The 12,870-nt window shown below is 42.2% G+C and overlaps 1 protein-coding gene across 1 annotated transcript; it reads right to left on the bottom strand.

Annotated features, from left to right (window-relative positions):
- Positions 1-355: 355 nt before the first annotated feature.
- On the bottom strand, positions 356-9,891 carry NEURL3 (neuralized E3 ubiquitin protein ligase 3). The gene is made up of 4 exons (XM_060250898.1): positions 9,791-9,891; positions 2,617-3,111; positions 2,093-2,161; positions 356-1,348 (listed from the first exon to the last, which is right to left on the bottom strand). The coding sequence occupies exons 1-4, from the start codon at positions 9,816-9,818 to the stop codon at positions 1,083-1,085; spliced, it is 858 nt and encodes a 285-aa protein (XP_060106881.1). The 5' UTR covers positions 9,819-9,891; the 3' UTR covers positions 356-1,082.
- Positions 9,892-12,870: the final 2,979 nt, after the last annotated feature.

Genomic DNA, 12,870 nt, shown 5'->3' with positions numbered 1-12,870 from the left:
TTTATTCTTTTATTAGAAGCTGTCTTGAGAGGGTTGTGGGGGGGGGAAGAAACATGTCTTGTTACTAGTTGCTTAGTATGGGGGAGTTTGGGGAATGATAAGGAAAGTTATTTGTCTCGCATGCCTTGTTTTGGGATGCCTGATAGTATCTACCCAGACCCATTAGAAATGGGATGCCCTTTCAGTTGATGCAGAAAGGGCTTTTCTTACATTCTTAGACTGTTTCAATCAGTATTTTTATTAATGCATCCAAGAATGGGCCTGGTCACTCTTATAACTGAAATTACAACTTTGTACCAATTCCACAACACAGCAGCTAATCTTTAAATTGTAATTCAGGCCAAACCATAGAATAAGAAGCATGCCATGTGTATTTTATTTTATAATTATCTGGAAAATAAAAAAGTATAAAAACAAATACAGTACATATACAAAATACAGTTATAAACCCCACCCCCAAATAAACAAAATTAAGACAGATGGTATATCAAGTTAATCATTGCCTGTGTTTCCAGAAACATCCCTTGTGAGGTAATGAACAATATACTATACCATTCAAGTAGGATGAGAAGTGTTACCACACACCCCAAAAAGACTGCCATGGTTCTTACTGGTTCTGTATGTGTGCGCCTTTAAGGCAGCCTGACCTGTTACAAAATTAGCAGGCGAACTCTTTTCCCATCACTTTATCTCCATGCTGGGGTGGGGAATCCACCCTATTTGATTCCCGTATGTCAGGCTGCCGTTAAAGGCAGGGGGAACAACCATCTGACACCTTATAAGCTGTTTTATTGGGGCTGCTTATTTCTTCCAGTGTGATACATTAAATGTACTTCTTGATTGTTTCCTGGAAGGCAAGGTGTGGCTAATTTCCTTTTCAGCAAAGGATGAGAAATCATCTACCTCTCTCCTACTTTGGATTGCTTTATGATCTTTTGACTCTCCTGCAGGCTCTGGGGGAATTTCCCCTTCTCCCCACTTTATCGTTTCTAGCTCCCTTCAGTCCACTTTACCTTTTGCATTTTTTTTTGTTCCCATCAAGATGGAAATATTACAGGTCCATGAATAAGGTTAATCTTTTGTCAGGGAGGAGGTTGGCTGTCCTTTCCTTCTCCCAGCCAGTTTGCTGGGATTCCTTTCTCAGCCCAACCAGAGTCTTGAACTATTTTCTCGACTTTCTGCCGACACAAAGGGCAGCAGCTGCTGCTGTAGAGAATTCTTGTGGCGCAACAGGAGCAAAAGTTAGCATGGCAGCAAGGAAGCATCATTGTGTTGGCCTTATGGTGGAGGCAGACAGCACATTCTTTGCCAATGCTATTTTCTTCGTAGCAATTCCTCCATACAGACTCTAGAGAAACAGAAACATCTCATTAAAAGGCAGAGAACAAGTACGGCAGAAGCACATATTGCTTCAGCTACATTTCAGAACGGCAAGAAGTTCCAGGAGGTGGCATCTGCAAACTTTCCTAGTGCTGAGAATGCAAACTGGAGACTAATGCTGTTGTCGATACTGGTTTGTTTATGAAACTGCATTCATGATATAGTGGAAGCAAGCAAGGCTGCACAGCCACTAGTTCTGCTTCCTAACTTCCATGCAACAGTTGCGTGCACACAGATACACATCACAATGACTGCATCCCAGTTATCAGCTGATGCCAAGTAAACTCCCAGCCAGTCTCTTCCCTCATAGTCAACTGGCCTCAGCTGCTTTGCTGCCCCTTTTACATAGCTGGAGGATATGACAGACTAAAAACTGCAGACAGACTTCCAGCCTCTAATAAAAGGTTATGTGGGTGGAGGCCAAGTTTTCACGTTGCATGGACTCCTAGGACACACTGCATTCTTACACATAAAACAATGCATCCCTTTCCCTGTGGAATTCCTGTCAGGGAAGGTTGAATTTACCTAATATGAGGAATGGATGGCATGGTTTGCTATCATTGGAACAGTCTCTTACAGCACTTCAGTGTCCTCCACAGAAAAGGAGGGCAGCTGTTCAGTTAGATGGGGGTAGGATTGTAGTGCACTCTGGGATACTGTAGAGTAGTGGCCTAAACTTGCTTCTTAAGCAAGCCCCTTTCCAGATACTCACCATTCTGTCCAGCTGCATTCAACAGCTTTTGGCCTGACTCATACATGTATATCTTTGGTCTTGATGGATCTGCAAAGGAAGAAAAGAGGTTTACGTACCACCTCACAGCTAAATAAGCCTTTCCTCCAACAACTGGACAAAAGCTCCTATTCTAACATGACTTTTTCAAGCATTGTGAAGCAGCAAAACCAACATCACTCCCTAAACTACATTTAACAAGGAGATGAGTAATGTATCTACAAGCTTTCATTCTTCCAAACCCATACTTGTGTATTCATGCTTTAGATGCTGAGATACATCTGAAAAAAATGTATGAATTTTTCTTATACTCGGATGTCTGCCTCCAGTATTGGGGCCTAGCTGGAGTAATCATAAGCCATGTTGAACATGGGTGCAACAAGCCCAGAGAATCACTTGACCAGCGAAGGCTGGCTTCCCATGTTTTTTTTTTTAAAAGGTCCTCTAACAGCAGAACAAGACTGTCATCCTAAACCAAAACTGGCCAACACAACACAGCAGCTTACCTAGAAGCTGGATGGCTTTAGTTCTTCCATAGATGTCTATAACTGCCCAGAGAGGCTTTTTGACTGGGACGTCTTCAAGCAGTAAGTAACTGTCAAACTCATGATTGGCACTGAAGAAAACACAGCCTTTCTTGTTCACCCAGAAGCTGACAATAGTGCCCTCACCAACATATTCATCTGGTAAGACAGAAGCCCAGCACTTCCCTTGTTTGACCAGATTGGGGCAAGCAAATGGAGGCAGATCCCTGGAGTCCATCAAGGAGGGATGCTCTGAGATGAAGCCCAACCTTAAGCCCCCAAACCATCTGTTATCTTCCTTTAGGATTTCCAGTGTCACCTTCTCATTAACTTTAATTGGCCGATTGGAGAAGACAATTCCATCATGGAAGGTGGCTGCTCTGGTGGCTATATACTGCGACACATCTAAAATGATCTGGGATCCTTTGGTATTTGGATGGAAGGCAAGTGGGACGTATTGAACCTGGATGCAGTTATCTTTAGGAGACAAAAGGATAAATTAGATGTCTTCCATGAGAGTCTGTTTACTTAGCAATACAGAAGTGTTTCACCCATGTAACCACAGAAACTATATTGGGGCAGGGCTCTTTACTGAAAAACTGAAACTTTCAGAAGGATGAATTCTGCCCAGTGAAACTGGCATATATGCAATACTGTCTTGCCTAGGTGTCTTTGTGCGCATGCGTGTGTGTGTATATGATTAGTGCACACTATTAATACAGAACCCTACAAAACATGAGTTTATCACTACATGAATCAGTGGCTAAAATGCCCCATTCTAAGGCTTCAAATGGAAACTAGCCTTTTTTCATTTGCCTGTGTCACACATCCTTGATAAATACATTCTCAATTACAAGGACACAAAAATGAAACTGACTAGTTCAGAGGTAATCAACAATTACACAATGGCTAAAATATGAGTTTCTCTTTCTAATTTAATTGAACTTGGAAACTCTGATAAGCTGTTAGCTGAATAAGAAGCAGTAAACTCCCATATTTTTTCTAAGAATTTCTGTTTTGCTGAAACTGCTTGTATCACACAGTGTTTGTCGAACATTATCTGTGCAGTAGTTTAATACCAATTGTACAGTGTTCACATTTTGCATACTATTTAAAATTAAGCAGGTGAATAAGTGGCTCTGATATGAATTGTATGCTTCATATTTTCTGATATAACCTCAAATAAATTTTTCAAAAATTACTCATTTTTTTCACATAAAAACCAAAAAAAAAAGCAGTCACTATAGAAAAAAATCCACTTTGGATGTTGTATTCTTCCAAGTAGTGACATGCTATTAGATGGCTATTCTACGGCCAATATATTGTAGGTAAAAACTAGTTGTGAACCAATTCTAACTACAAATCTTTCACTCATTTCTTTATACAAGGTCTGGAATGTTAACATTCAGTTTCTTAGATATGGTTTTGATCAAAATTTCATTTTCTGACCTTGTAAGTTTTTCATATTCTGCTGCTTCTCTAAGCAAAATTCACTTGGGGATAAATGACCTGTTCTTTACTCTCTGGACATCCTATGGTTGAGGTCCCCAGGGCTGTCAATCAATGTCAGATCATTATTGTTAAGTACTGTTTTAATTAATAAGCCAATTAGTTGATTAACCAACTTCCATAATACACTCAAGAGGTTGCTGTCTTTCCACAATAAGAGAAAGCAGTTGTGTAGTGGCTAGAGAGCAAGAGTAGGACCAAAAGGCCCAGGTCCCCACTCTGCCAGGAGCTCACTAGATGACTTGAGTCGGTTGCTCACAGTCTAATCTACTTCACAGACTTGCTGTTGTGAGGATAAAATGCAGGAGGGGAGAATAATGCTGTATACTGCTTTGGATCATCATTAGGGACAATGGTGACGTAAAATAGATAAACCCAGAGTATAGCTGTTAAGATGTTACAGCATATCAGATGACAGGCAATTTGCTCTTTTAGCAGAGGGATTCCATCATGAGGGAATGGGAAATGGCTACTTCATGACCTATCCACCTTCACTTTAAAAGGTTTGGTGGTTGGGCTGGGATAAATCGTCTGCTTGAGATCTTCCACAGTCATTGAAAGGAACAGAGTCATGGAAGACCTGGTCCCTTTGAGGATATTCCAGACTGTTTTCCTGAATTTTTCAGTTTCCATTTAATAAAATGTCAGTCTCCAGTGCTTTTTCTGACAGAAACAAAAATAAGCGCAGGCAGGCAGTACCCAATTATGTGCGGAAATGTCAACCAGCTTCTGCTAAAAAGTGGAAATGCACTCTGAGACAAATTGGCGTGCACTAGCCAATTTGTTTTAAAGTTACTTTTTGTTAACAATTAACACATTAGTCTACTTGTACTTCAGTTCTAACTATTCTGCACTGAGTCTCAGTCTCTCTCTTGCATGTGCTCCAGGTATCCTTAGAGTCCCTCATGACATTTCTAGCTAAAGGTTTGCAATATTGGGCTACGTTCACCAATGGTGTGATTAAGACTGAAATCGCATATGCATCATAAAGCTCAAGAACAACTGTGAAACAATATTTTCAGGGGTGTTCATGAAACTGTGTGTGGTTAAAAAGTTGAGATTTGCAACATTGCAGAGGTAGCAGTGTATGGAAGGACTCTCAGCTGAACCTGCTCCAAGAAAATCATCCTCTGGCCACTATGAAAGATCAGGTGATGTTGCATCTCTCTGACTGACTACTGGACTCAGCTATCTGAAGCAGCAGAACAATTTGTGCCACCACCAGGCTGCAGCACTGATTTGCAGGTGGCCAACATTTGGTGGGATTTGTCAACTCTATCACGCACTTTGACGCAGTTGATAATCCTAAATAGATAAGGGGAAGAATAAGTATGGGAAAACAGCAGAGGAGGTAAACTTGCCTGGGATTGTAAACATCACCAACAATGCAATCAGCAACTGCGGATTTTGGAAGGAGATCAGAAACCATATCAAACTTGAAGCAAAACAATCTGTTTGATTTTAGCACCAGTCAGTGTTTGATATATAGAAGATGGCAGGTGGCTGGATTAGATGCATGCTTTACTCACTTTCATGTTTCTTTCAATAAAAGGTGTACAGAAAAGGAAAATCTTTCTAATTCATGTGGACATGAACATGTAGGAGGATGAGAGTCTGCATATATGCTCTACATGTACATTGCAATGAATGAATGCAGGTCAGGAGCAGCAGCTGCTGCCACAATCCTTCCTCCTTCCCCCCCACATTTATTCTACTCCCACTGAATATCATGTCTCTTTCCCTGATTTCTTTAGATTTCTTCCTACAATACTCCTATATAGACTATAACATTCAGACTGCATGTGGTTAGTAGTCACATGTTTGGACATTCCCTCTTGGGGAGGGAGAATCCTTGCACACTGAAAGCTATCATGTCAGGGAGATAGTTAAAATAGAAGGCTTCTCCTTGACATTTAGTTTTCTAGGTATAGGGAGCTTGGATGGAAACTAACTAGGGCGTTCAGTCCTGTGCTTCTTCTACCTGTGAAACAGCTGAGAAGCAGCTTTCTTTCAACTAGGTGATATGTTATGTAGAGAGACAAGAACCTAGTATTGAGTAGAGCAAGTGCCCATTTTCCACAGCATCTTCCATTCAGTCAAGTGCAGTTCTTCTCATCCTTAAGAATATCCATTTGAATCTGACTTATTTTGTGGAGAGAGGATAAAAGGATGGTTCAAATAACCAGGTATTGGGTGAATTAAGAATGCAGGAACCTTTTCATGGACTCCCATGCCCACTCTGTTCATTGGGGAGGGAGAAAACTGGCTTCCCAATTGGATCAAAAAAGAGAGTTGTCTCAAAGCACCTCTTATATATTTGATTAAGTTTGTATGCTGCATACCAGATTCTTATATGTTTTAAAGGGTTTTACATTTGGGCTTGAAGTTAAATAGTGGATCACTGTCACTAGTTTTGATGTAGTTTCTAAACTGACCTTTCAAGAATGAGGAAATGGTTGATATAACTCTCCCTTTCATGGTATTAAACCTTCAAAAGATTGGGGTTTCCCCTCCACAGTGAATTTATTTTCAGTTTCTGTTTGGAAATGGTTCACTGTAAACACATTTCTTAAAAATTTCCCTCTTGGTAATGCCAGATAGAAGTCAGGCTGTAATGTTCTGCACCAGTTGACATTTCTGAACTGTACTTAATATCAGCCCCATGGAGAGCTCATTAGTTACATAAATAATTCAATGGGCCTATTCCTATGCTTAAAAAGCAAGGGTGATGGTTCCATGTTGATAGTGTCACTGTAGTTCATGTTATGCAGTTTAAATGGTAAGCACAACAACTAGTCTTAAAATGATCTCTCCTCTTGTGTAGCTCATGTCTCTCACAATGAAGCCTGCCCAGAAAGTTACCTCAGGAGATTGTGCCCCATGTGAGTCAGCTCTGTTCACCTGCCCTTTCTAGCAGCACTCCAACTATGTGGCCTGAGGCAGATGTCTTTCCTTGTCTCAGTGGAAGGGTTGCTCTGCTCTGCACTCACTCATGACTTTCCCTAATTTATTTTGACTCAGGCAGTTAATAGCAGTTCAGCGGCTATCTCTCAGCCTAACTGCCTCCTAAGGGTTTCCCAACAATGCTGATTTTCTAAAGAGATATGTACATTGAAAGTGCTATATAATGTACTGGTTGAAGAATACAGCCTTTGTCTAGTTCCACATCCCAGGTGTGTTTTATGGAGCTGTCAGTTACATTTGCTCATAACTTTATTGCTATAATATTTGTAAAGAGGGATTCCTGCAAATAGTCTGAGTACCAGCCTAGTGGGGTGGGGTGGGGAGGATAAGGTCAAAGTTACAATCTTCAATTTGACCTGGATAGCCCAGCCAAGCCCAGTCTTCTCAGATCTTGGAAGCTAAGCAGGGTTGACTCTGGCAAGTACTTGGATGGGAGATTGAAATAGCAGCAGTCTAGAGGACAGGGGCAGGCTTTATTCAGCCACCTTTCTGACTATCTTCCAGGTTCCCAATTGGGGTCAGTAATCAGAGGTCAACTTGACTTCCAGGTGCAAACACACAAGCAAATATATATATATTAAAAGTCAGAAACTTCTTAGGTCCCAAAGAAAACTACCAGATGATTGGGATACCACTCTGCCCCCACCCTCACCTGAAACATGCAGTCACAAAGAGATGCTATTGATAACCAAGAGACTTCAGCCTGATATTCCTGGGAGGCAGGCTGAAGGGAAGGGAGCAGGGTTGAGCCCATGGATTATGTGGTACCCACTGACACTTTTTTTGGCACCGCCAAGTGGGTCTGGCCAGGTGAAGCTTTTGTCCAGCATGGCTACTGATTGGCTGGTGGAGATTTGATTGGCTGTGCAGATTTTTAAAAAGTGGCTTTAGCAGCAGCTGCCACCATAGTACAAGCAGCTCACCTTCTTCAGTCACATAGAGAAGCTGTGTATGTGGAAGAAAATATTTTTCAGCAATATGTTCATTTTAAAAGGTTTCTTCTTAAACAGCCCTTCTGCCTGAAGTGTTGAAAAGTTACTATTAGTTATGCATGACTTCACTCCCAGACATGTTATGGTTGGTTCTGCCTCTTGTGGTAGCCACTGGTTATTGGCTTTGCCTCGTGCTGCAGCCATTTTGTGGGTGTGGCCACCACCCTGTGTCTGAGTTCCAAAGGTGACTGCAGGCTCAAAAAAGTTGGGGGCCCCAACTGTAAAGGAAACCACGCTTCTCATGGCCTGTGGCCAAAATGGAGGGGGGAATGGCTTGCGGGAGAGGAACCCTGTGGCCTTCTCATAATGATCCTTTAAGCTGCCCTTTTCTAGTCTGAGCAGGGGGAGGGGTGGGGTCTTGACCATGGAGGAGGTTTGTTCTTTGAACCATTCCTCAATGGAATTTTCCACCCCATGTTGTTGTATACTATTTTCCAGACTCCTTATCCCAACCCTCTTTTCAGCCATGTACCTGTTAGGAAATATAAAGGGGGGGGGGGGGGGGCAGGAATGAATAATAGCATTTCTCCGGAATTTTTTTGTAGAAAAAGCCCAAAAGGAACTCATTTGCATTATTAGGCCACACCCCCTGACATCACTATTATTTCATTTAGGACTTTAACAGAAAAGGCACAGTGGGAACTCATTTGCATATTAGGCCACACCTACTGGTGCCAAGCCAGCTGGAACTGTGCTCCTGTGTGTTTCTGCTCAAAAAAAGTCCTGGCATTTCTTTAGAATTTTATGAATGTTCAAAATAGGTGCAGTCATTCTCACAACCACCTTGTCAAGGGGTCCAGACTCCAGAGTTATTTCTATATATCAATCACTAAGAAATAGTGGGCTCAGGATAGAAACAAGACAAGTCATGGCATATCCAGTCACTACACTAGGTTTCCAGCAACAGTGATGATAAATTCCTTTATGAACTGGGGGTGGTGTCTATAAAATGACTCACAGATTATTTTTCCAGCAGAAGAATGATTATTACTAGATGCAAAAATCCTAACAATGGTTTATATCACAGAAAACACAGCTCCATGCCACAATGCCCTAGCCCTCTCTCCTTCACAATTATAACAAAAACATAAGAAAAACCTTGCTGAATTAGATGGCCCATCTATTTGAGCATCCTATTTCCTCCAGCAGCTAATCAGATATTTCTGGGTGCCCCCAAGCAAGGTATGATTAGCAAACCATTTCTGTACAACATGTACTATTAGAAGTATGCCGCCTCGGAACATGGAAGTTTCACCCAGCAATCACGGCTAATAGCTATTGATAGGCCTTCATTAAATGTCTAAATCCTTTTCAAAAAGTAACTAACCATTGTTGCATCTTGTGATGAACTCCCAGCTCTTCAGACCAGACAGCTGGTCTGAAAAGAAGAGCACTCTCTCTGTTCAAGGCAGAGGCAATTTTGAAGAAAATCTGCTTCGGATCTGAGCCTTGTAAATGAGACTGGTTTCAGGGCTCTTTTGTAGCTCATTCAAGCCCCCTGTAGTAGCCTTTTTAGTGCAATGACCATAATATATTTTCGCAGCCTCTTAGGCTACAAATTCTTCAGCTACACTCCCAATAAGATGGGCTTGGGACCCACCTGCTCTGAAAAACCCTCATTGCAGGTATTAAGCATAGATACGCACTAATCATAATCCAGCCAAACCTTTTTAAAAATCTAACTTTCTTACCAAACAGGGTGCTAAAGAAGGAGCCCATCTCTTGCCAAGGGGGCTGCTATTGGTTTGCTGCTTTCACCTGGCAGAGTAGGGGAGCTCGCCTATCTTTTCTTTTTGCTCTTGAAATCACGACACGACACGGACCTTTTCCGCAGTCAATCCAGTTAAGTTTGAAGTTTCTTGTTGCCATCATGAGAGAGGAGCGTGCTTTTTATACCGCTTCCTGTGCAATCTCATGAGTTAAATATTAATAATCATTTATGGGTTTTTTTTAAAGTGTCACGTGTTTCTTTTCCGTTGGTGTTCGGGTATTTCCACTTTTGTTTTTGATCTGGTGTGCGGTATTTGTAAACTATCGGCTCCACCCCCAGGAGGAGGATCCAGCGCTGCTTGGTTCGGGATCACGGGTTAAGCGATGACAGCAACAGATCTTGGAAACCTTTATACAGTTTTCGTCGGCTTCTCTCCCCACCCCCTCCCTTTTTTTGGCTTCCATTCTGTATTTGGACTCCCCCCCCCCCCGACCCCGCAGGTGGCAATCCAAATATTGACTCGTTTCTACTGTTCAGTAAGAACACTTTCGAACTAATGACTGGAGAGTTCAACGCGTAATATCAGGTCACTATACTTTCCCAAGGAGTACCGGGAATTGTAGTTTAGTGAAAATGCTGAGGCTTCTTCTAACCAATCCAGAGCCAGGTGGGTAGCCGCGTTGGCCTGAAGCAAGAAAACGAAGTTTGAGGCCTGCGGCGCCTCAACAACGTTGAATTCTCGGTATAAACTTCCTCACACGTAAACTTATACCCAGAATTAAACTTTGTTGGTCGTAAAGGTGCCACTGGATTCAGACCTTTTTCCAATGTGGAGGCATCTCATTGAGGTAATGTTCTCAATAAGAATTCCTTTGCCGGATCAGAAACCACAATGGGACTAAAGTTGAACTAGGACTTTGCCAAGTTGAACTTGGCATCTTGCGTACCAAACGAATGACCAAGCCTTTTTTTTTTTTTTTAAACCAGCTCTGTATGGGAAATTTTCAGGGAGAGGTGACTCCATGGGAAGGAAGGAGGCGAGATCTGCCAAACAGATCGCCCATCGCTTCCTCTGTAGCTGACGTTGCCGCTTTTCTATGCTAGGAGGCAACTGCAAAGTGGCAAGCATCTGACTTTTCACAAGTTAAATGGGTGTTATTTGTCTGATTACCAGCAGTTTTAATAAATTAAATATACACACATTTGCATATGAATAAAATAAAATTTAAAATTATGCTTTAAAATTTAGGCATAATATCCATATTCGTTGAAAGAATTAGAGCTTTGCCTTTTTCAAGCCCTGGAACATTAAACTACAAAAAGGTTAAGAGAACTGCAGCATTGATCTTTAATGCTGAACCAAGGATTTCAAACAATATTTATAGTTGCATACTATACCAAGGATGTGCAACATTTATTGACCATGCTGGTACCTGAAACACTAAATGCCCTTTCAGCTTTGTGAGGGACTGCTCTCTCTCTCTCTCTCTCTCTCTCTCTCTCTCTCTCTCTCTCGGCTTGACTTCGCGAACGAAGATTTAAGAAGGATGCAGTAGTCCACGTCTGCTGCAGGCTCGCTGGTGGCTGACAAGACCAATGCGGGACAGGCAGATCCGGCCACAGTGGCTGCAGGGAAAAGTCTGATTTGGGGTTGGTGCTGTAGCAGTGCCCGTTGACCGTGGCTAGCCAACTGGGGTGGGGGAGACGAGCTTTGTTTAGGCCACCTTTTCTAGGCCCCTCTCCGTGTGGAGCAAGCAGTGCTGTCCCTAGATAAGGCTGCTTGGTCATTCAGGGTGCTGCCGAAAGATGCTTTCGTCTCCGGGTCAGCATCAGGCGACCAATACCCTGAACCGCCTACATGCAGGATCGGGACTGCGGCTTCCAGTGGCATCTTCCACCTGCCGTTTCGCCCCTTGCCCATCGCTGCAGGACTTGGTGTGTGCACTGAAAAATAAAACTGTATTACTTTCAGTTTATGGATGTGGATCTTTCCTCGCCTTCCCCTGAAAGGAATCTAATCACGTTTTAAATCCAACTATGCTCATGGACTTTACTACATCCACTGACTGTGACATTCACAATTTAAGTACTTGTTGAGAAAAGGAGTACTGTAGTCTGTCCTAAATCCACTGAATGTCCACATTTATTGGATGCCGTCAAGTTGTAGTATTATGGGAAAGGAAGATAGTTTTTTTTCTAGCCACTTTCTCTGTCTATTGCATAATTCTATAAACCTCTATTATATCTCTCCTTGCTTGTCCACTGTCCTGGGAAGATGAAAGAAAAGAGCTGGCATCTGGGGTTTGTGTGTCTACATGGAACTGAGCTTTTGTCAATCCAATTCCTGTTCAGGGATTTAACCTCTTCAATTAAAGAGGACAGGCTGTTTTAATTTAGATATTTATACTGATTTTATCCCCACTGGGAGCCACAGTGGCTTACAACATCATTCATTTTTAATCCATTTTATTCTCACAACATCCCTGTGTGGTAGGTTAGACTGAGTGGCCTGAGGTCACTCAGCAAATTTATCATGGCAGACCAAAGAAAGGACCAGTCAATAGCAACAAAGGGACTTTTTGCATGTAGAACATGTGCTGCTGTAACATAAGGCCACACTTCCCCTCACTGCAGGTTTGGGCCTTCCTTTAAAGAGCAGCGTATTTTCAGTTATCTTAGTTAATCATTACGTTTTCATCTCATTGGGATATTTTGTATCAGGCACCACGCTTGCCCTATCTAATGAGAGATATAATCTATTTGAGGATGTCTTCATTTCCAGGAATGCTCGTGATTTCCCTTGGGCTGTTCCGCGCAAGCCCTGTGATCAGTTTCTTTTTATTAGAAAGTTAAAACATTGAGTGAGCTGTTCTTCCCCTTGAAAAAACAAAAAGAGCTGGTGACTCCAGGTTTACTCCCTCCCACCACCACTTTACACTAACATTCCCACTGCTCCCCCTAGTCGCCACTGCTTGTAGCTACAAAAAACTACTCTTGCCTTTTTAATATATATTTCCAGGGCTTTTTTGAGCAGGCACACACAGGAACGCAGTTCTGGCT

Source organism: Heteronotia binoei, chromosome 12, assembly GCF_032191835.1.
Source record: "Heteronotia binoei isolate CCM8104 ecotype False Entrance Well chromosome 12, APGP_CSIRO_Hbin_v1, whole genome shotgun sequence".
In the NCBI taxonomy this organism is placed as follows: Eukaryota; Metazoa; Chordata; class Lepidosauria; order Squamata; family Gekkonidae; genus Heteronotia; species Heteronotia binoei.
The sequence above is the reverse complement of the archived record's forward strand: the minus strand, read 5'-3'. Positions and strand labels throughout refer to the sequence as shown.